General features: G+C 38.9%; 1 protein-coding gene across 2 annotated transcripts; it reads left to right on the top strand.

Moving 5' to 3' along the window:
- Positions 1–1,214: 1,214 nt before the first annotated feature.
- UBXN4 (UBX domain protein 4) lies at positions 1,215–22,144 on the top strand. Of its 2 annotated transcripts, none has more exons than XM_026665387.2 (13): positions 1,215–1,477; positions 5,173–5,275; positions 6,643–6,671; positions 8,588–8,706; positions 12,434–12,572; positions 12,973–13,057; positions 13,539–13,593; positions 16,584–16,748; positions 17,047–17,174; positions 17,638–17,740; positions 18,350–18,481; positions 18,651–18,856; positions 21,577–22,144. In XM_026665387.2, the coding sequence occupies exons 1-13, from the start codon at positions 1,396–1,398 to the stop codon at positions 21,713–21,715; spliced, it is 1,485 nt and encodes a 494-aa protein (XP_026521172.1). In that variant the 5' UTR covers positions 1,215–1,395; the 3' UTR covers positions 21,716–22,144. The 2 variants fall into 2 exon arrangements, with proteins under 2 accessions (XP_026521172.1, XP_026521171.1); XM_026665386.2 differs by having other exon boundaries at positions 12,970–13,057.
- The last annotated feature ends 273 nt before the right edge of the window (positions 22,145–22,417 follow it).

The raw sequence follows: 22,417 nt of genomic DNA, 5'->3' as shown, positions 1-22,417 counted from the left end.
ATTATCACCCTCATAGAATAACTTGGGATCTTTACAATTAAAAAAAAAAACATGATTGAAAGCCCAATCCCAACTAATGTGAAAAAAAATGCATATATGATCTAACAGTGCAAACATATGCATGTATTTAAAAGTAATTCCAACTGAACTCAAGGGGACTTAGTCACAGTGAAGTATATCTAGAATTTCAGCTTGAAATATTAACCCAGACAGCTGCTGATGCTAGAACAATGCATGTACACTCTAATAGAGTTTCCTAGAAGGGTGTAATAGTGATTACATTTACCTTGGGTTAAAATCAATAATGTTATTTTAACTAAAGTTGATCCATTATGAACTCTGGCATGATTACAATGTTACTCAAAACTCCACAACCAATTAAGGTGCAAGGTCTCTTCTGGACCAAGCCTGAAAGTCCATCGAAACACAGAAATCCAGAGCTGATCCCCAATATTTATTTATTTGATTTAATCCCAGTTGCATTACTTTGTGTAAGTAATGACTGGATAGGTGAGGTGGTGGTGAAGGGGCATACCTATACCAGCCTTTCCTCCTCCTATTTCCCCCACAATAACCCTTGTGGGTGAGCTGGGCTGAGAGAGAGAGAGAGTGACTAACCCAAAGTCACCCAGGCCGGCTTTCATGCCTGAGGCTAGACCAGAATTCACCGGTCTCCTGGTTTCAACCTTGTTGCCTCAACCACTATTGTGCAATATTGCACAACTTTACGTGGTACTCCCAATTCTGAATACGTAGGAAACGAAGTTTCTCTGAAAACTGCTAATCAAATAATTTCTCCCCGCCCCCAAATGGTCAGAGTGGCTCAGTCTAGGGGTCAAACTAGAACTGAAATATTCTATAGGCTTGCCCGTACCATCGTTTTAATCTAATTAATGTAATTGTGGTTTTAATTCCCGCAACACCCCGGATTAATCCAGCCCCGCCCCCGCCTCCAATCACCGGGCTCTCCTCCACGCCTTACTCGCCGGTGCTAAAGCTCAGTAAGACGCTCCTCGGCGTCCAATCAGAGCGCGGCTTTTCCCGCGACGGGACTTTTCTTCCCGTTCGCCTCACCAAGCGCTTTAAAAAAAAAAAAGGCGCGCCTGCGCTCTCGGCGCCGACCTCCTCTTTTGAGTGGGGGGGGAAGCGGAGAGTGGAGCGGAGAGTCTCCTCCTCCGGAGCGAGGCTGACGTTTGTGACGTGCGTGCGTGCGTACCGACGCGTACGAGGCAAACGGACTGCGGGGAGGGTCAAGGGGCTCTGGAGAGGTGAGGGGAGCGCGCGACGTCTCTCGCTCTCTCTCGCTTGCCCTCTCTCCGGCTCTCTCTTTCTCCCCCCGCTCCCCCAGCACACCGTTCGTCTTCTGCGCGCGGAGTCGACGCCGACGCCGCCATTATGCTGTGGTTCCCTGGCACCATCCCGGCCGCCATTGCCGCCGCCAAGCAGCGCAGCGCCGTTTTCGTGGTGTTTGTGCAAGGTACGGGCCCGTCCGCGGTGGGTTAGCGCCGCGTCAGCGCTCTTGTCCCCCCCTGGGAAACTGGGGGGGGGGGGCAGCGCCGAAGCAGAGCCGCTTGGGGGAAGCTTGGGCCGCCGCCTCCTCTCTCTGAGGGATGGAAAAGGCCTGCTGCGGGGAGGGGGAGGGGCGGGGTGAGAAGGGACCTGTGCAGCTGCTGTCTTCGCCTGGCAGAGTCCTCCAGCCGAGCGGAGGGTTGCGTTGAAAATACGCTTTTAGAGAAGCGGCTGAGGTGGTGGGGGGCGGGGGAGGCTTCAGAGCTGCCTCCTGTGGTTATCCTCACCGCCTCGTCCAACCCCTCCGAATGGTGAGGGGGTCTCGCCTGTAAAACTTATCCAGGCTGTTTTGTGTCAACCTTGACTGTTGCTAACCGTGCAGTCTGCAGGGGTCTCCAACCTTGGCAACTTTAAGCCTGGCGGACTTCAACTCCCAGAATTCCCCAGCCAGCTTTGCTTATGTCCGCCAGGCTTAAAGTTGCCAAGGAATTCTGGGAGTTGAAGTCCGCCAGGCTTAAAGTTGCCAAGGTTGGAGACCCCTGTCGTATAGCCTGCGTGGTTCTCTTGCCGAATTACTTGGTCCGCTGTTGCCTCCTTCAAGGGACTTTTGGTCAACTTTTCGGCCTGTCCTGCGGCCCGTGAGCAAGAGTGGCTCGTCCGAGTGCGAGCCAACCCTTCCTTAATTCGGTTTTGCTTTGGGGGATATCGGGCAAGAGAAGCGTAAAGGTGGGGGGCATTGCCCCCTATCACTAAGCTGGCTAGGGTTATTGAATTGGGACATAACGCTGGTAGAAGCAACAGCCCACCTCTTGCAAAACCGAATGTATATTTCTCTTAAGGTACAGACTTCAGCAAAAAAAAAAAACATGGTACAGGTAGTCCTCGACTTACAGCCTTTTGTTTAGTGATCATTTGAAGTTAGGAGGGCGCTGAAAAAGCGATTTACGGCTCTTTTTCACACTTACTATGATTGCAGCATCCCCATGGTCATGGGATCAGAATTCAGACTTTTGGCAACTGACATGTATTTGTGACTGTTCCAGTGTCCCGGGGTCATGTGATCACCTTTTGTGGCTTTCTGACAAGCAAAGTAAATGGGGAGGCCAGATTCACCTAATAATTGTATTAAAAAAAAATCCCAGTCATTCACTTACATGTGGCAAGAAAGGTTGTAAAATGGGGCAAAACTCACTTGACAAGCTAGTGGCTTAGCAGCAGGAATTTTGGACTTAATTGTGGTAATAATTTGAGGTTAATCTCTTAAGTAGAATTTACCACTGCTGTCATGCATTGGTTTCAATTTTTTTTTTCAGCCCAAGAATTTCAACCCAAAGAATTATTTCTGCCTGCTTTTTTCTCTGCATGTTTCCTCTTCAGGTTTCCTCTATGGAGAGACTTCTAGATTTGGCCCTTGAGCTTCCTGCTGTTCCCCATTTCTTTCTAATATTCTAGATCTGGTGGTGTGTTTTTTTTATTCATCCTTGTATTCCTAGTAATTTTATGTTTACTTGAATGCTGGTGTGAATCTTTTTTCCCTATTTTTCTTACTTTTCTGTGAGAGGGCTTGCAATGTCAGCATAAGCAGCAAACAAAATGCCTTTGATGTTTCACTGACATTGGATAGATTAAGAATTGACAGAGCTCCACATTATAGTAAATCTGATTATTTTTGGTGGGGGAGAGGTTGTAATGGACACACTTGGGTTTAAAATCTTACCTTGTCCAATTTGCCACTTTGGGAGTGTGGTGTTTCAGACCATCTCTTCACATTTGCTCTTCAACTCTTGGGCTTCAGTGAATAAGAAGAATGGAGTTTTGTACTGTTTTCAAAATCACTCTCAACTTTAACTAGCCAGTTTATCAAGTATAATAAATCTAGCGCGTTTGCACTAGTGGATTCAACTGAAGTAGCCATCCAGCCAAGGTTTTCAGAATGTATCCAAGCACACAGTGAATCCCCCAAACTACCTCAAATCTAGTGGTCCCATAGTCTTAATGCTACTTTTGCTTCCTTTCATCTCACACTGAAGGGGGGAAAAGCCTCCTTCTATCAGTTGTACATGCACCTCCTGTCTTTAATAAATATTTGCCTTTTTAATTTCTTTGCTTCTCAACTTCTCTAATCATACTTTTTGAAAATTCTTTCACTGCAACTGAAAAGAATATCAGGAATCTTCATGAAGAGGCTTAAAATGTGTAATATTCTTTTACATACTTGCTTATGATCAGCCAAGAAGGAGGCCTTTGGCCTAAACAAGATGTTCTTTGTGCTACAGGCTGAATCTCTCTAGGAAAACATCAATTGTGCAACAGTACTCTTATTGGAGTTTATTCATTTCTCTTCACTGACAACATGATAGAATTATTGCATGCTAAACAGCAGTTGTACCTGAAAAATACTATCCTACTCACTGAATTCTCAGCAATTTAGAAATGAATGCGAATGTGAATTCAATTTCTAAATATTAAACAATATTGATAATGATATTTCTTATGGTATATAATTGACATAGACATAGAACTTAAGGGTATTCTCACTAATTGGATTATTTCACTTTGTTTAGCTTACAACCTACAGCTAGTTATTTTATTCAAAAGTGAAACCATTTATAGTTTATTCAGTGGTAGAATATAAAATATTTTAACTCAATACAAAAGGTTGTTTACATTTCAAGATGGATTTTCTTTTAGATTTCAGAATATTCAAGACTGAAATAACTACTCTGTTTCTCCAACAATACGGCCTCCCCCAATAGGAAATCACAGCATGTTTTATAGGCATGAAATGAAATTAAGCCCCTCCCCCCAAATTAAGGCCTATATTAAAACATGCAAAATGGGGGGGAATGGTGGGGGGGCTTGCCGTTAGGAAGTACTTTTGTTGCACACCCGGATATGGTGCTGCCTGCGTTGACCCCGATACGAAGTGGCCCACCAACGCCGAGCTCAACATCCAAGCCGTCGCTGCCCGCCCGCCCAAAGATGCAAGGGGAGGGAATTAAGTCACCCCTGAAAAGACGGCCTAGCCATTTTTTCGGGGCTCAAAAAAAAAAAAAGACCCGGCCTTATTATATGAGAAACACGGTAAATGATAGCTCTATTGAGAAATTCTAAGTATATAAAACATATTTTAGTATAGATATCTGATTATCGTATGATTCCTACATTGTTCTGCATGTTACATCACATAGGAATATCCTCTAGGGGACAAGGATACATTTGAGCTCCTTATTTTTCTGTCTGGTTTTCTCTAGGGTAGTAATTCTGAGGTCACAGCTTGATCCTCCTGCTTCAGAGGTTCATCATAAAATTGAAGCTGATTACTGAGATATGGAATCAGCAGACTCATTCTTATTTTTCCTTCTTTTCATCCAGGCTGATGAAAATTTGGTTTAATTTGGAGCTATTAATTTGGTTTATCTGGAGCTATTTATCCATGTATTGCATCTATTGCCCATTTGTGACATGTCTGGTCTGGGTTTCTTAAAATTGATCTATGAGAACCTGATCTGAAGGTTCCCTGATTTTTTTAATCAAACCCGACTTTGGAATTATGTGAGCATTCCTGTTTTTAAAGTAAAACTTTTTATAATTGTATTTGAAGTAGTTTGCAATTTGTAATTGCACTATAATTACATCCCTAAAACTAAATGTTTTTCGTAGGGCAAGATGAACAGTCCACAGAAATGGCTGCCAGCTGGGAGAATGCAAAAGTTTCTGAGGAAGCAACAGATAACTTTGTGGCTATTAAAATTGATACCCAAAGGTTTGGCAATATCTTTTGTATTTATTTCTCAATAAAGTTTTACTTTCAGATATTTTCTAATCAGCTATTTTGTAAAACAGTGTTAATTTAACACTACATTTTGTACAAGTAGACATTAGGAGTATAGTTCACGTAATAATTCACTTCATATTTTTCCTATTGTTGGGCCACCAGCTAAAATACGGATACTTTTCACCCAAAAAATTAAAATCCCTAATGCTTATTAGGAAGGCTGACAGTTTGTAAAACTTTTCTCCCAGCCTCACTGTTTAGAACGGTGGTGCGCCCTTAAACTACTTCTTATATTTCTCCCCACTTTTCCAGGATCTTTCTCATCCTAGAATCTAAATACATTTTTTCCTCTAAAAGGCAATTTAGAATGGAGAAATGTTAAGCTGTATGTGTGCTTATAGGTATATGTACACCAATTCACTTTTCATGATTGCTCAACAGCCCTTCCCTCCACAGGAATAGTTAGTTGTTTAAGATATAGTTTCTTGCTCAAATGGTAAATGTTTCTTGCTTCTATCTAATTTTTACGATAATGTTTGTAACTGCTGACATTTTTAAAAAACTTGTTTAACTTCTTAGGTTAACTTCTTCTTCTGTTTAGTTGTGTCCAGTTCTCAGAGACACTGCATGCAGTCCTTTCCTTTTTTCTCCTCTGTTTTCCTTTTCTGTCCTCTCCCCTCCGCTCCCTTCTTGTGTTTTGTCAGTGCCTCCTCCCTAAGGCTGAGAGAAATTGAGGGAGCCCAAGGTTACCCAGCTGTCTTTCTACAAGACGAACTCAGTTTCTCAGTCCCTACCCCACTGCCTTAATCACCACACCAAACTGGCTCTCTAATTACTTTACTGTTTTTTGTTTTAAGTAGGTGTATCTAATTTTTTTAGTCAAAGATATGATTTGCATAAAATGAATAATGGAGAAAGGAAATATGTCTGAAAAAATAGGAGGAAAAGCAGTAAGGTTAAATGATGTGTAGATCTAACTTTGACAGATAGACTTTGGGAACTAGAAGTACCAAACAGAGGGAAATATGAACTGATCCATTCTTAGCTCTCATTTCACTGAAATCAAATGAAAGAACTTAGTTGTGTGAAAAATCATAAAGCCCTTTCAGCAAAGAAGCTTTTATTTATGTTTATAGCAGATAATAAATGAAAACTTTAGGATTAACAATGTTATGTAACTTGACTAGCATTATATTTATCAGTTTCAGTATGGTATCCTAAAGAATAAACTAATTCGGTGCAATCTCAAAAATAATTTGCAGTAATATGGATAATAATATGGTATACCTAATTTGTTTTGTGACATTCTTGGTATTTATGGTTATAATAGTAAATTAATACTTTCTCTTCTACAGTGAAGCCTGTTTGCAGTTCTCACAAATCTGTATCCTTTGAACACTATGGAATTATACAAGTTCATAGAACATGATTGCAAAACTAAAATAAATGGTCTAGTACATCTCTGTTTCTTTGCTATATTTTTAAGATCTCCTACTTCCTCAAAAATATTTTGTACTTGCTGTTATATAGCCTTGGAACTGACCTTTCATTTATCTGAAACCATCAAATCGCTTCATTAAAATCATGCTTTGAAGCCCGTCTGTATCATTTGCATAGTGTACTGTTCCACACCCTTTAACAAATTGCGTGCATGTTTTATTGAGATGGGTTCGTATGCTTCTCTGTTCACCATTACATCTACTTTCCTCAAGTTCTTTTCTATAGGTAGAGCTTTTAGTTGTGCAATCCTCTAGGACACCACTATGTTGTTTTAACATTACAGTTGATAGTATTATAAAAGCAGGATATGCATGCATGTATACATACATATATACATACATACATCGTTATAGTTTTCAGTCAAGGAACACAAACAAAAGCATTTTAGTCTCACATATATTTTATATTTTTCTAAATTTCATGTTAGGGTTCATAGAACCATAGTTTGCTGAAAACGGGTTCTGATGGTTACATACCACATGGGAAATTGATTCTGAAACACCATCTAAATGATTGCAGAATGGTTTCTTGCTCTCAACTGTTCTAGATCTAGTTTTCATATGAACTGTTTGGAGTTGATTTATTTGACTGAAATATTTTAATACTATCCATTATAACTCACGGGATTTTACTCAGGATATGGTTATGGCCACTAATTTAAAAAACTATATTAGTATAGAATGTTATACTAACATCTTTATTTGATATTATTAAAAATAAACTCTAATGCACAGGGGCAACTGACATTTTGGTACCAGATTCTTAGGAAACTTTCTTTCCTTCTTTCCTACTTCTGAACACCTCAAATATCCATTCACTTATGGTTGGAAATAGATTACTTGACTAGAAATTAGGGTTAGCAATTAATTCTAAAGCATGCATAATAATTTTGATAATGCAATAATAGTCTCAAATGTAGAAGACTGCAAGTCTTAAAAACAGTAAGTTTCAAGTACTACTTCTCATTTGAACTGTCTGTTTCAGGGGTTGCCAACCTTTTGGACCTCAGGGACCACCAAACTCATAATTTTAAATCCCAGGGACTACTAACTGGTTCTGTGGGTGTGGCCTAAATTGTGTGTGTGGCTTGGTGGTCATGTGATTGGCTGGGCATGGCTTGTATGTAAATATTATAAATATTGAATGTTTTATTTAAAAAAGAGCAACTTTAACCCAAAATCAGGCAAAGCAGGCGGGCAGATTGAGTTGCTCCCAGAATCATTCAGTGATCTATCTATCTGCCATCGGCTAGCTTAGTCTGTCGCATAAAATTTGCTTGCCATGAGTCTGCACTGAATAATAGAACCTTCAGTCCTAAGGAAGGTTCGGCTGTGCTTAAAAGCAGAGCTATCTAAAGACTAGCTAGAAAGCAAGAAATGCAACCATTTCCTGCTTCCTAGCTGATCTAAATCTCCCGCCACAGCAGAACAGCTGATGGTCGGAAAAAGGAAAAATAGCAATTTAGCAGGCAAGTTTGCCGGGTAAGGAGTGAGTGGCAGGAAGGGTTCCCGTGGGCCATGTGGGTTAATTGCTTCGGGGGGGTTCTCTGGGGGTGAGATTACTCTGCGGCCCACCCAAAAAAATTTTGCGGCCCACCGGTTGGCGACCGCTGGTCTATTTGGTTTCAAGAGACAGCAGAAAACAATATTTTGGAGTACCTTTGAAGTTTGGCAGGTCTGCTGTATGCAGAATGTAAATTGTCCATTTCCTTTTAGTAATCCCATTTCTTTTAAACTCATTTTCTTTGCTTTTCTATTTTACTCTTAAGATAATACATTATCCTTTACTGTCATTGCATAGATCCAGTAGTATGTATTCCATCTAGTTTCTTTATAGGAGATAATGGAATCCCTCTTGAAGTAATTGCTGGCAGTGTTTCTGCAGAAGAACTGATTGCAAGAATTCATAAAGTCAAGCAGGTAAAACAACTTTGGATCTAATTTTTTTTTCCCAGTAAAGTGAAGGATTGTTTTTAAAAAATTATGCCAAGCTTGTAAAAGATGAAAAGTACATTATCAGTAACAAGTGTACAGGTGAAACTCGAAAAATTAGAATATAGTGCAAAAGTTCATTTATTTCAGTGATGCAACTTAAAAGGCGAGCCTAATATATGAGATAGGCTCATTACATGCAAAGCAAGATAGTTCAAGCCGTGATGTGTCATAATTGAGATGATTATGGCTTACAGCTCATGAAAACCCCAAATCCACAATCTCAGAAAATTAGAATATTGTGAAAAGGTCCAATATTCTAGGCTCAAAGTCTCCCACTCTAATCAGCTAATTAGCCCATAACACCTGCAAAGGTTTCCTGAGCCCTTAAATGGTCTCTCAGTCTGGTTCAGTAGGAATCACAATCATGGGAAAGACTGCTGACCTGACTGTTGTGCAGAAAACCATCATTGACACTCTCCATAAGGAGGGAAAAAAGGCAATTACAAAAGAAGTTGGATGGTCCCAAAGTGCTGTATCAAAGCACATTAATAGAAAGTTATGTGGAAGGGAAAAGTGTGAAAGAAAAAGGTGCACAAGCAGCAGGGATGACCGCAGGAAAAGGCCATTCAAAAGTGTTGGGGACTTTCACAAGGAGTGGACCGAGGCTGGAGTCAGTGCATCAAGAGCCACCATACACAGACGGATCCTGGACATGGGCTTCAATGAACAACAAACAACGTCAGAAACATCTTACCTGGGCTAAAGAAAAATAGACCTGGTCTGTTGCTCAGTGGTCCAAAATCCTCTGCGAAAAAACAAAAGCCAAAAACAAAAAAAAAAAAAAAAGCCAAAAAAAAAAAAAAAAAAAAAAAAGGAAAGGAGGGGGAAGAAGAAAAAGGGGAAAAAAAAAAGGGAGAGAAAAAAGAAAAACCAACCACAAACAGACCTTCTGATGAAAGCAACTTTTGCATCTCATTTGGAAACCAAGGACCCAGAGTCTGGAGGAAGAATGGAGAGGCACACACTGCAAGATGCTTGAAGTCCAGTGTGAAGTTTCCACAGTCTGTGTTGATTTGGGGAGCCATGTCATCTGCTGGTGTTGGTCCACTGTGCTTCATTAAGTCCAGGGTCAACGCAGCTGTCTACCAGGAGATTTTGGAGCACTTTATGCTTCCTTCCACAGATGAGGTTTATGGTGATGCTGACTTTATTTTCCAGCAGGACTTGGCACCTGCCCACACTGCCAAAAGCACCAAAACCTGGTTCAGTGACTGGGATTACTGTGCTTGATTGGCCAGCAAACTCGCCTGACCTGAATGCCATAGAGAATCTATGGGGCATTGCCAAGAGAAAGATGAGAGACATGAGACTGAACAATGCAGAAGAGCTGAAGGCCTCTATTGAAGCATCCTGGTCTTCCATAACACCTTAGCAGTGCCACAGGCTGATAGCTTCCACGCCACGCCGCATTGAGGCAGTAATTGCTGCAAAAGGGGCCCAAACCATGTACTGAGTACATATGCATGCTTATACTTTTCAGAGGTCCGATATTCTATGTACAATCCTTGTTTTATTGATTGCAAGTAATATTCTAATTTTCTGAGATTGTGGATTTGGGGTTTTCATGAGCTGTAAGCCATAATCATCACAATTATGACACATCAAGGCTTGAACTATCTTGCTTTACATGTAATGAGTCTATCTCATATATTAGTTTCACCTTTTAAGTTGCATTACTGAAATAAATGAACTTTTGCATGATATTCTTAATTTTTCAAGTTTCACCTGTATACTTCAACTCTTTCTGCTGTTGCTATTGAATGCTGTTGGCATTTAAATGAGGCCTCATTCATCGATGACTTGATAATAGTCATGGACACCAACTGATCTAGTATGTTTTTGAAACCTGGTTTGTCTTTCTCTTATACATGCGCCCACACTTGGTTTCAAGTGTGATTTTAGCTGCAAATCCTGGGCAGGGATAGTGGAGTAGTTGTTGTCATTGAAGAGATTCAAAAGGTGCTGTTCTGCAGACTCAGCAGTGGTCAAATTATGTTGGCCTTGCTGTTCTCTGTCACCCGTTATGTAAGAGGTCCTGGCTAGATAAGGCCCTCTAGAAGATGATGTATTATTGGATCCAGGAAGTAATGATTACATCATTTAAGAACAGTGTGGTTCTCCCAGTTGGTAAGGAGGCTGTGATCTGCCCCTCTTCAAGAAACCATCCTTGAATGTAGCAGTTCTGAACAGTTTTTGTCCTGTCTCTGCCACCCCTTCCCAGGAAAGCTTGATAAAAAAGTATTCAGCTTGCAATTCCAGAGGGTTCCTGGAAGGAACAGTTTGTCTGGACCCTTTTCAGTTGAGCTTCAGATCAATGTACAGTATTGAGGTGGCATTAATCGCCCCTGTAGATGTCCTGTGGCAGAATTGGGAGAGCAGAATGATGCGTCCAGGAAACTCCTTTATACACACTCCCCAACACCCCTACCACCAGAGTCAGGTATTCCTGGCCCTTGTCATAAAGCTTTAAAAATGATTTTTCCTCCAAGGACTGGGTTAGAACATCAGATGAGCTGTCTGAGAAATTGATATAGGATTTTGAAATATGCTGTCGTTTTGCCTCTGGGCTGTTTTCAACATGATGGTTCGTTTATTCCTATCATTTGTTTTATTTTGTTTTTAATCCTACATTAGCTTTCAGGGATTACATTTTGTGAATTGGTGGCCATACAAACTATATGTCACTGTATACATAACTACATGACTATATACACACAAACTCTCTTCGTTTTAAAGTTGCCTTCAATTAAATTCATCATTATATTCAAAGCTTGAAAGGTAATGAGTCATGAGAACTTCCATCAGAGGAATAAAATATTTATTGTAATAAATTGTTACTTTCTGATATATATATTGGATTGGATAGCCAATTGGGTATAGTGTTTCATGGGCTGGCCTATAAACCAGGAGACAGCGTGTTTTAAGTTTGCATTAAAGATGAAAGCCGCCTGTGTGATGTCAAGCCAGTCATACTCTCTCAGCCCAAACACCTTATACAATTGGGAAAATAGGAGGAGGAAGGAGTATTAGATATGTTTGTCTCCTTGAGTTCTTATATAGATAGGATTAAAATTTAATAATAATTTCAGCTTTTGTACAATAAGAAAACTTCACTGTAAATGAGTTTGTTTCCCTTTGTGGAATTAATTTATTCCTTACACAGAATTCGAATCCTCTTAATTTTTAACATATTGTTCACAATACATGCTAGTTGCAGCAACATTGCCTTTAAATTACTCCACCCTTTTTATATATTTGCATCGTAGATGTAGCCAGGTATTTCTTGGAAAAGTGGGATCATAACCTACTAGAAAAGAAACTCTGTTGATATAAATGCCACCTGGTGTAGTAAATAGAGTAGACCATGGTCAGGCAACCTGGTGCCTCCAATTATTTTGGATATCAATTCCTAGCAGCTCCAGGCATCTTGTTCATAGCAAGCATTATAGATATTGTAGTTGAGACATTTAGCAGGGATCGTGTTATATACTCTAGAAATAATTTTTGAAATATACCCTGTCATAGTGTGTGCATAATAGGTAAAATTGTGTTTTGTTCTTTAAGATAAACAAGAGTGCACATTTTTAAATTGAAAGATGGAATCTAAAATAAGTGCAACACTTATGTATGTCAACACTTCCTTCTTTCCTAGATGCACTTAATAAAAACTGAAGGGTTAGAAAGTTCTGCTTCATGTTCCTCCTCTTTATGTAGCAACCCAGAAGATTCTCAATCACAAACCGCTGAAACTTCTGAAACAGAGCTAGAAAGATTACGTTTAACTCCAGATGGTAAGTATTACTAGCTCATTCTTTATAGATTAATTTTCTGCTGAGATATTACTATTCAACTCTCTCAAGTTTAATATTTAGATTAGTAATACCTGATCACCCACTGGATCTGCCTCCTTGTGTTAGTAACCTTTAATTGCTTTGTGTATTCCTCCAACCTTCTATATGTTTTCCTAACACTTTTCTTAGTTTGCAAATGACAGTAAAGAACTGTCTCTTTTTACATTTTATAATGTAAGAAGACATTTTAAAAAAAACACAGACAAAAGTGTTTTTATTTTTATTAGCAGAAAAAATTGATATGTACAACACCCATATTAACTAATATAATTGTGGAATTGTTATAACAAAAGTCTCCATTTTTGTCTTTTTTTATATGGAACTTCTCATTTATGAGAAGGTGAAGTTAATTTGGTCCAGACAAATGAGGAAGATGACAGACGGGTAGAACAGACTACAGATGATCTTGCTGCTAAAGTAGAAAGGTATGTTTTTTGTAAATACTGTTTAATTCAATTATTAGGTTAAACTTTGGTATCCCTTAGCCTCACTGAGGTTTAATTAGGCCATTTTGTATTTGTACAAAAATATTTTTAAAAAAATTAAATGAAATCAGAAGGAAAATGAAACTTGTATCAACACTTTTTACAGGATTGTCATTCTTAAGAAGAAAGCCAAGTTTGGAAAAATAAAGGAAAAGGATGTGTGAATGGACAAAGCTTGGGGGACAAAATAGAAATGCATATAGCATAAGATACCACTTGGAATTCTTTCTGTTCATAGGAACATTTTTTTTTTTTTTTGCATTTTCTAAACATACATTTTTTGTCAGTATGTTGTATCCTAAACACGTATGAAATTAAGTTATTGTAGCATAGTTATCACTGGTGAATTGTGAAATTTGGATGTGATTTTCATGAGATTTCATTATGCAGAAATTATTTCAGTTATTCTTTCAAAATATAGAGTGACACAAAAACTTGAAGAAAGAAGAGGAGAAAAGAAGAAAGAAGAAGAACAGGTAGAATATTTGATTTTTAGCGTTACCAGCCTCTCTTAGGAATGTTCTTGTTGGCAGAACACAGATTGATTGTAATACCTGAGCAACGTGTGGAGCGGTGGAGAAACGATGCCCACTGCATGCTTATTTGACCCTTGCCTTTGTAGATGGTTCATTCAGCCAGGCTGGGACTGGCCCTTGATTCTGAAAGATACTTAAATATCCCTTTGAGTACCAGATTTTATTCTAGTATATGAAAGGAGATAGTTATAATTTTATATTTATATTTTTTTTAAATCCATCCCTTGATCTGGATATTGTTTCTGGTTTCTAATTATAGACAAGATTTAGGTATTTTTTTCCCAGGCAAGATGGTTCAAAAATTGTTACTTGCAATTCTAGGCACACCTGGATAAAATGAATTTTTTGGACTTGTGTTAATTTGGAATTAGTTTAAAATAGCGTACTATGGCCATTTGCTTTTGATGGGCCATGTAAATAGGAGGCATGCAATTTTGCTAGTTTCTTGGGGCTTTACAGTGGCTTTCAATATTTTCAACCCACAAACCTTTTGATAGAATTGAGCTTTGGGGGCACTGTTTTGCAGTGGTTCCCTTCTTTCCTGTTAGGACATGTCCAGAAAGTAGTGAAATTACACCCTAGTAAATAGGCTGAAACTACTTAGGGTGCCCACCCCATTATTCTATGAATGGCCCCTTCTGCGTTGTTTCACTCAGCAGGAGAGTATGCCTGCCCATGTACTCTACACAGATGGATAGGGTGCTTAGTGATACATGTGCATTGTTACTGGATGTCTTGCCCCATCCCACTTGACAAACTATATATCTTGATGGGAATAGCTCCACCAGGCATTAGAAGGAGTATAGCACAAGATGTGGAATATGGAAAGGTATTACATGATCCAGCAGGCCCGTTATTTGGCCAAGTACCCCCTACAAAAAGATTGAAATTAAGAAAGAGATTTTTAGATTGTGCCAAGGGGATTGTTACTATCCTTCAAAAAGAACAATTAAAAAGATGGAAACTTCAAACCAACATTTTCATAATTGGAAAGAACCGCTTGAGGAGTTGTGTGGAGGTTCAGAGGAGGAATGGACAGTTTGGAGATTTTTAAATAGACTGTGCACTGGTTTAGTTAGAACTAAAAACCATATGGGAAAAATGGGGGTTTCTCCCAAAGGACAAGGATACTATTCAAACTATCCATCTTTTACAGTTTCCCCTTGGACCGGGATGCATAGTTGCACACAGAATGACTTGCTGGTCGGAAATATCCTGCCATCAGTTTTGCCCAGCATTGGACTACAACTATATAAATAGTAGTATTTTACTGTCATTGCACCTCGTACAACAAAATTAAATGCCATCTTCAGTGTACATTATACATAAGGAAACTATGAAAAAAATAAAAACACATCCTTCACATTCTATGCAGTTGAATTGAAAACCCCAGATACTGTATTAATACTGCACTATACAATATAATTCAATATAGTTACTGCTCTGGGATAGAAGCCTTTTTTCAGCCTATTTGTCCTTGTCTTTACTGTCCTATACTGTCTGCCAGATGGTAATAGTTAAAAAAAAAAGGGTGCCCAGGATGAGATGGATCTTTGAGAATGTTTTGAACTTTCTTAAGGCAGTGGAAGCTATAAAACTCTTCCAAAGAGGGGAGAGGGCAACCAATGATCCTCTGGGCAATGATGTTAACCCTCTGGAGTGCTGTCCTGCCTGTCACTGTGCAATTGGCAAACCATACACAGGGGCAGTAAATTAAAGTACTCTATGCTGCAGCGGTAGAAGATCACCAGCAGTTTTTCATTCAGTTGTTGTTTCCTGCAACATGAGCATCCCAGGTCAGGTCCTCTTTTATGGTAACACCCAGAAACTTAAAACATGTCCATTTGCTCCACTTGGTCTCCATTGATAATCAAGGGCTGGATGTCTGGTCTTTCTGTAGTCCACTATAAGCTCCTTGGTCTTATTGGTGTTAAGGACCAAGTTATTGTCTCCACACCACGAAAGCAACTGGTCCACTGTGTCTTTATTAAAGTTTTTAATCTTTTAAAGTTTAAATTAATAATTTCCCCCTTTCTAGTGCGTGTATTTATGAGATGAGATGAGACACTCTGTCACTGATCTGTGGTGTCCCTATAATACCTGTGTTGTTAACTACCCACAAATATCTGGAAAAGGTTATCTAAATTTTTCTAATTGAGTTCATGAATAATGCAGATGACACCAGATGACACATGTTGTTTTCTATTCCAAGAAAGCAATCACCACCATTTACATTGCTTAAACTTAATAATTGGTTGATGATTTATATTGAAATTAAATTCAGATAAGATGGAGGTGAGTTGGTAAGGAAAATGCTAGATTCATAGATTGTGGTTGAAACTTGGTCTATTTGGGATTAAAAATGTCTAGAAATTGCAATTACTACAAAATATAAGCAGATTTGTGTACTGAAAGACCTGTGCTGTCTATTGGTTGTTTACTAGCCACAACTCCCAGTATTGGTAATCATCTTTAAAAGTCCAAATGGTAACCTATACTGTTGTAAACTGTCCAGTCACTCAGATTAATAACCAAAATCACAAGGATTTCCAGGCAAGAAGCAGCATGACTCATTGTTAGAAATAAATAAATAAATACTCAGATTAGTAAAAAAAAAAAAATAATGCTCTTTTGAAGACATTCCCCTTGCCAGAAGTTCATCTTGTCACATTGTCTTTTGTGTAGTTCTGAGGCTACGGAATGTGCTTCCTAGGGAGATGCACTTGTCTCCTAATTTCCCTTCCCCTGGAGTTTGGTTGCATCACTTCCACCATGCTTTCAATTGTGAAGTACATTTTTTCATGTTAACGTTTGATTTTAGCTGTGCTATTTCTTTCTATTTTGTATTTTTATTGCTATCTTGGTTATTAAACATATAGAATGGTGATTTAAAGTCCAGTAAATGAAATACATATTTTGTTTTTATTTAGAAAGATATAAAAAAAGAAATAGAAAGAAGAAAATCTGGGAAAGAAATGTTGGAATATAAAAGGAAAAAGGAAGAAGAACTTACAAAACGAATATTGGAAGAAAGGCACCGAGAAAAAGCTGAAGATAAAGCTGCTAGGGAACGCATCAGGCAGCAAATTGCTCTAGTAAGTATTCCAGTGTGTGGTTTACTTGTACAAGGAAAACTTCAGCCCATGGGTCCTAAATATAGGTCCTTGATACTTGGCATGGGTTATGGTACCTTGAGTAGAGTTATATTTAATCTGTTTAAGAATAATATTTAGTTTCTCATTACTGATTTCATTGGATCTCTCCAAATATAGTTTGATCTGGATCTAACTCAAATACAACAATTCCTTTTATATCAAAATCACTATGATGTCTGATTTTTGCAGCTAGTATTAAAAAGTCATGTTAATAAGCTACTTTTTTTGTCTTGTGAAGGATCGTGCTGAAAGAGCAGCTCGTTTTGCAAGGTCAAAAGAAGAGGCAGAAGCTGCAAAAGCTGCTGCTCTTCAGGCTAAACAAGCTGAAATGGAAGCTAGGAAGGAAACGTCCCAAAAGGAAAAAAGGTAATTGGTTTTTTCAGTCCCCTGTTCTCAGCTTGCATAAAACCACCCTTGCATTTTGCAAGAGCCTATGACTTTGGATGTTATTCTAGCCTCATCCCAGTTCTCAATTCAGTGCTTATTCTTTCTCCTACTTCACAGCTATAAAGCTTCTTGGCAGATAATTTATTTATTCTGAATTCACAGATACCTTTGTCCATTATTGTAAGAGAAGGAATGACAGAACCTGTGGGCGAGGTCCAAAGAGGAATCTGCCTAGAGTTACTTCAGAGCCACAAATTACTCCTTTTGTGGCTGTGTAGTAATTCTAGGTTGATTCCTCTTTTGACTCTGTCCCAGATTCTACCACTCTTCTCCTACAATTGTTGATATAAATAATCTCTTTTATCTATAGAACCACCCTTTTTCTATAATTTAAGGTGTTCTTTGTAAAACCAAATGTTTTAATGTAAAATATCTTCCCTAGTGCTATAGCAAGAATCCAATTTCGCCTTCCAGATGGATCTTCTTTCACTAATAGTTTCCCTTCGGATGCCCCCTTGGAAGAAGCTCATCGGTTTGCTGCACAGGTGAACAAATATCGGTTCTTTTTCAAAAAGATAATTAAATGGAAGCCACATTAACAGTTGAACTAAATCATTGTATTGTCTTTAAAAAATTTAAGGAAATAGGTTTAATAAGGAGGCTTTTTAAATACATACTGCAAACATAGAAGTGAGTAACCCATAAGCATCCCAGTCAGTATTTATGCTATTTACAATCTACCCACTCATTGATTGCTCCAATAGTGCAATTGAAATTTGGTGCCTCTCTCTTTCCTTGTGAAAAAAAGATTGTTCCATAATAAGAGTGTTGTTGCCTAACAAAAAAAACCAGGTAAACATATGAAAGAAAGTACATTTCTTTCAAAGTACATTCAGGACCTAATAACCTTTTTAACACTCCTACTTAATTTCTGCTTTGAAGGATCATTTAAGTTATCGAACATTAGTAGGCCACGTTGTCTGCTACTGAACATATCAGTAATACAGAACCAACTACTGTCAATGAAGAATTTTTCAGTTCCTCATGAAAACAGTTTTGGGATGAAAGCTTATTTTGTCTTGGAAATGGGATATATTATATTTCCTCCTGTTTGTAAAGAATAGAAATGAACTTGACTTGTTCTGTTGTTACAGATTGTTGGCAACACATATGGCAACTTCTCACTGGCAACAATGTTCCCCAGAAGAGAATTTACCAAAGATGATTATGAGAAAAAATTGTCAGACCTGGGACTTGCTCCAAGTGCTTCAATAGTATTGTTGCCTGTAAGTGTGTAAAAAGGGGAAACGAAAGAAATGTGCAGGATTCAAATAAATAATTATAAATTTACTATGAGACAAGTTATATGTGTTACATAATACAGTACGGGGGGGGGGGGTTTGTTTTTAAAAAATCTAGTTTCTAAACAGTACTTGCTTGTTTTCCCATAAATAGGCAGGAAGGCCAGCTACAGCAGTCATACAGTCTTCCAGTGGAGATTTATGGAAGTTCCTTGGCACAATCCTTTACCCACTGATAGCTGTTTGGCGATTTATTAGCAATTTCTTGTTTACCAGCCCTCCTTCCTCCCAGCCTCCTGCAAGACATCATCAACAGCAGCACTCAAATCCTTCAGCTTCTAGCACTGCAGAACCAAACAGGTACAAACACTTACTACTAAATTCATGAAGGATCAGATTTCAAGATTTTTTTTTATCAGTTGAAGAAACTATTGATTCCTCTTCTCTGCACAAACTCCAAATATTTTCTAAACAGTAGGGTGGCCCTTGGAAACAAACTTGGAGCCTGAGGATGGAAAATTAGGGAAAGAAACAGATCCACTCATGAAGTAAAGTGGCAATGTGTTGCTGCTAATGAGTCTCTTTTCTTCCCAGAATCCTTTCCCAATTAGGAAGAGTTTAAGAACAAACAAGAGTAAAGGCAAAGGTAGAGTCTCCACCCACCCCTCTCTTTTTCTTTTTTCTTTTTTTAGAAAAGTTCATGTGGAAGTTTCTTTTGACTCTTCATGTTATTCTTAAGTTTAGTTTTTCCATGAGCTGTAAAATCTAACTGTAGATATAGCAGGGGACTACAAATCAGTATTTATTTATTTGATTGATCGAGCTGCCCATCTCACAAACTGAGATTCTGGGCAGTTAGCATAGGATTAAACATAAAAAACAAAAAATTGCATTGTTTTTACTTTTTTTAATTTTCAACCAGGCCAAACCTGATTGGCATGTTCAGAAAGCCAATACAAGATGGGCAATACAATGCTTGGGCATAGGGCCATGTTTTTAAGGCCTTAAGGAAGACCAAGAGGGTCGCAGTGGCTTAGTTAAAGAAGCTGAGATTGTCAACTGGAATGTTGACAACCCAGGTTTGAGATTTGAGCACTGTTTGACGGAGTGAGCTCCCATTCCTTGCCCCAGCTCCTGCCCACCTAGCAGTTAAAAAGCATGCAAATGAGAGTAGATAAATAGGTACCACTTTGGTGGGAAAGTAACAGGGTTCCATGCACCTCAGCATATAATCATGTTGGCCGCATGACCACGGAAGCGTCTTCAGACGATGCTAGCTCCCTTGATTAAGAAACGGAGATGAGCGCTGCCTGCTAGATTTGGAGTTGACTGGATAAAGCAGAAACCTTTATCTTTACTTTCATGAAAGGCCAACAGGGTTGGGGCCATTTGCATTTCAAATGCATATACTGTTGGGAAGAGTGTGCGCTTCAACAAAGTAGTCACAACTCCTGGATCCCACCAGGTGGAAAGTTGTTTTACATAGTACAGGTAGTCCTCGACTTACAACCATAATTGAGCCCAAAATTTATGTTGCTAAGTGAGACATTTGTTAAATGAGTCCATCCCCCCATTTTTATAACTTTTCTTGCAACAGTTAAGTGAATTATTGCAGTTGTTGAGTGAATCTGGCTTCCCCATTGACTTTACTTATCAGAAGGTCGCAAAAGGTGTTCACATGATCTGGGGACACTGCAACCGTCATAAATAGGAGCCGGCTGTCAAGCATCCAAATCTTGGTCATGTGACCGTGAGGATGGTCATAAGTCACCTTTTACAGTGACGTAACTTCGAATGGTCACTAAATGAACTATTGTAAGTTGAGGACTACTTGTACTAAAAAGCTAATTCCTGTAGGCATTAATGGGCAAAACGGTGCTTCATAGGGCAACAATTTTGGATCCAAGGTACTTGTGCTAACTTGCAGAAGGCATTCAAAAGGCAGGACCCATGTCTCTCATAGAATTGAAATACGGCAATTTTTAAGAAACATGACATATAATACAAAATGTTATAAAACGTTTCCTATGCTGATGTTTGTGCTGTACAGTTCAACTTGGCCTATTTTCAAGGGAGATCTATCCCAATCTTTGTACCCCAGTCTTTCCAGTATAGGCAGTACATTAGCTATGCCATTGTTAAAGGCATTGAGGAATCCGGTAAGGAAATATCTCTTAAACAATGACTCAAAAGATCATGGGTTGTCTAGTTGTTTTATGTCAATCCCTGAATTATGCCTGTTTCTGTTTGATCTCATGGGATGGACTGAAAACTAGAGTGTCCTAGTTTGTTGCATCTTCACCGGGGAAGTTAAGCCATTCTCAGGAAGTGGGATGGGATGACACCATTTGCAAATAGTTCCTGTGTAATTTCCATATTTTAGATGTTCATTAATGCTTTGAAAATGTCAGCAGTCCACCTTATGGTTAGTTCTCGATTTATGATCACAGATTGGGACTGGAATTTCCAGAGCTAAGTGATGCAGTCATAAAGCGAGACATTACATGTCGGCATCACTTAGTGACTGCAATCCTTGCATCCTGGTTGCTGTCATTAACTGAGAATTGAATGGCAAAGGTTGCCACAGCAGTATCTGTGGAGCACAGGGCAGTGGGAGCAACTAGGACTTGTCCCCTCTATTTTAGACCCAACCCCGCTGCTGAGTGCCACTGTGTAGTGCAGCCAAAAAAAGCACCGCTTGGTGGGGAGGATGCGGGGGGGGGGGGAGTTGCAGCACCCCTGGAGTCGTAAGTGTGGGTGGGGCTCCAAGCACCCAAATGTTGATCACATGACTTCAGGGATGCTGCAACAGCCATAACTTGGGGCACGGGTTGTAAGTCCCCTTTTTTTCAGCATCATTATAATTTTGAATAATCGCTGAATAAATGGTCATAAATGTGGGTCTGTCTATACACTGTAACACGAATCCATGCTTTATGATCAAATTAAATCTTCTGGCTCTCATAGAAACTTTCTTAAATTTGGAATGAAAAAGACAAAAATTAGATCAAGAGTTAATATTGGCCTGAATTACGCCACTATTGGAATTTGTACTCAATCTCTCTCTCTTTCCTCTGCAGACAAGCAGTTAGGAAACGAGTATTGGAAAAACGGAATGAAGAATTTAAGAAAGAAGGCAAGATCTACCGATTGAGAACTCAGGATGATGGAGAGGATGATAATAATACTTGGAATGGAAATTCAACCCAACAAATGTAACCTGACTAAACTGTACATAGAAATCACTGATTATTATTTTTTTCCTATTTGATTTAGCTTCAGTTAAAACATTCTGCTGCATAGTGGGCTTGGCTGGGTATTCTGCCTGGAATAAATGCTAACCCACTTATGCAACTAGATTCTGCAAATATAACTGCTGCCAGAAACAATATAAAAATCCTCCATGTTTCATCAGCATTTAGAATTTCATATTTACTACTTATACAGTCCTCTAAAGACACTTTTTATCTATATAAATCTTTGAACAAATAGGCATCACCAAATACCAAACAAGTCACTCAGCCTAGAAGAGTGTAATCTTAATGAATTGGATAAGGGTTTTTTTTTCCCCCTGTAATGCTTCTGTAACAACAGCCCAATATTCGTAGTTTTTATCTCATGGCATTCAATAAAGTTTCCCCCCCAAAATATTTGGTATGTAACATGATCATTCTTTGAAGTGTCATACTTTTTATAAACTGAGCAATGGAATTATCCCCCTGCTGTAAGAAAGAGACTGGGTTCTTATAATTTCTTATCTTCTTGACTTGCATAAATGGGAATTTGGAAAAGAGACTGATCCTATTTGGGGCCAGGGCCTGGTGATTCAATATGGTTGCTGTGGTTACCATTCATTATACCGTATCACACTTGTGTCTGGTTCAATTATTTGTAAATAGCAACAGAAATACAGGAGGGGTC

Source organism: Notechis scutatus, chromosome 1 (genome assembly GCF_049901735.1).
Source record: "Notechis scutatus isolate UNSWTSFEM ecotype Mainland chromosome 1, rNotScu1.2, whole genome shotgun sequence".
NCBI classification, from domain to species: Eukaryota; Metazoa; Chordata; class Lepidosauria; order Squamata; family Elapidae; genus Notechis; species Notechis scutatus.
The sequence above is the reverse complement of the archived record's forward strand: the minus strand, read 5'-3'. Positions and strand labels throughout refer to the sequence as shown.

Excerpts from the sequence above, each read along its gene's own strand:
- UBXN4 (XM_026665386.2), top strand. The coding sequence starts at position 1,396 with ATGCTGTGGTTCCCTGGCACCATCCCGGCCGCCATTGCCGCCGCCAAG. Across the intron at positions 8,707-12,433 it reads GAATTCATAAAGTCAAGCAG|ATGCACTTAATAAAAACTGA; the intron begins GTAAAACAACTT and ends CTTCTTTCCTAG. Across the intron at positions 13,058-13,538 it reads CTTGCTGCTAAAGTAGAAAG|AGTGACACAAAAACTTGAAG; the intron begins GTATGTTTTTTG and ends TTCAAAATATAG.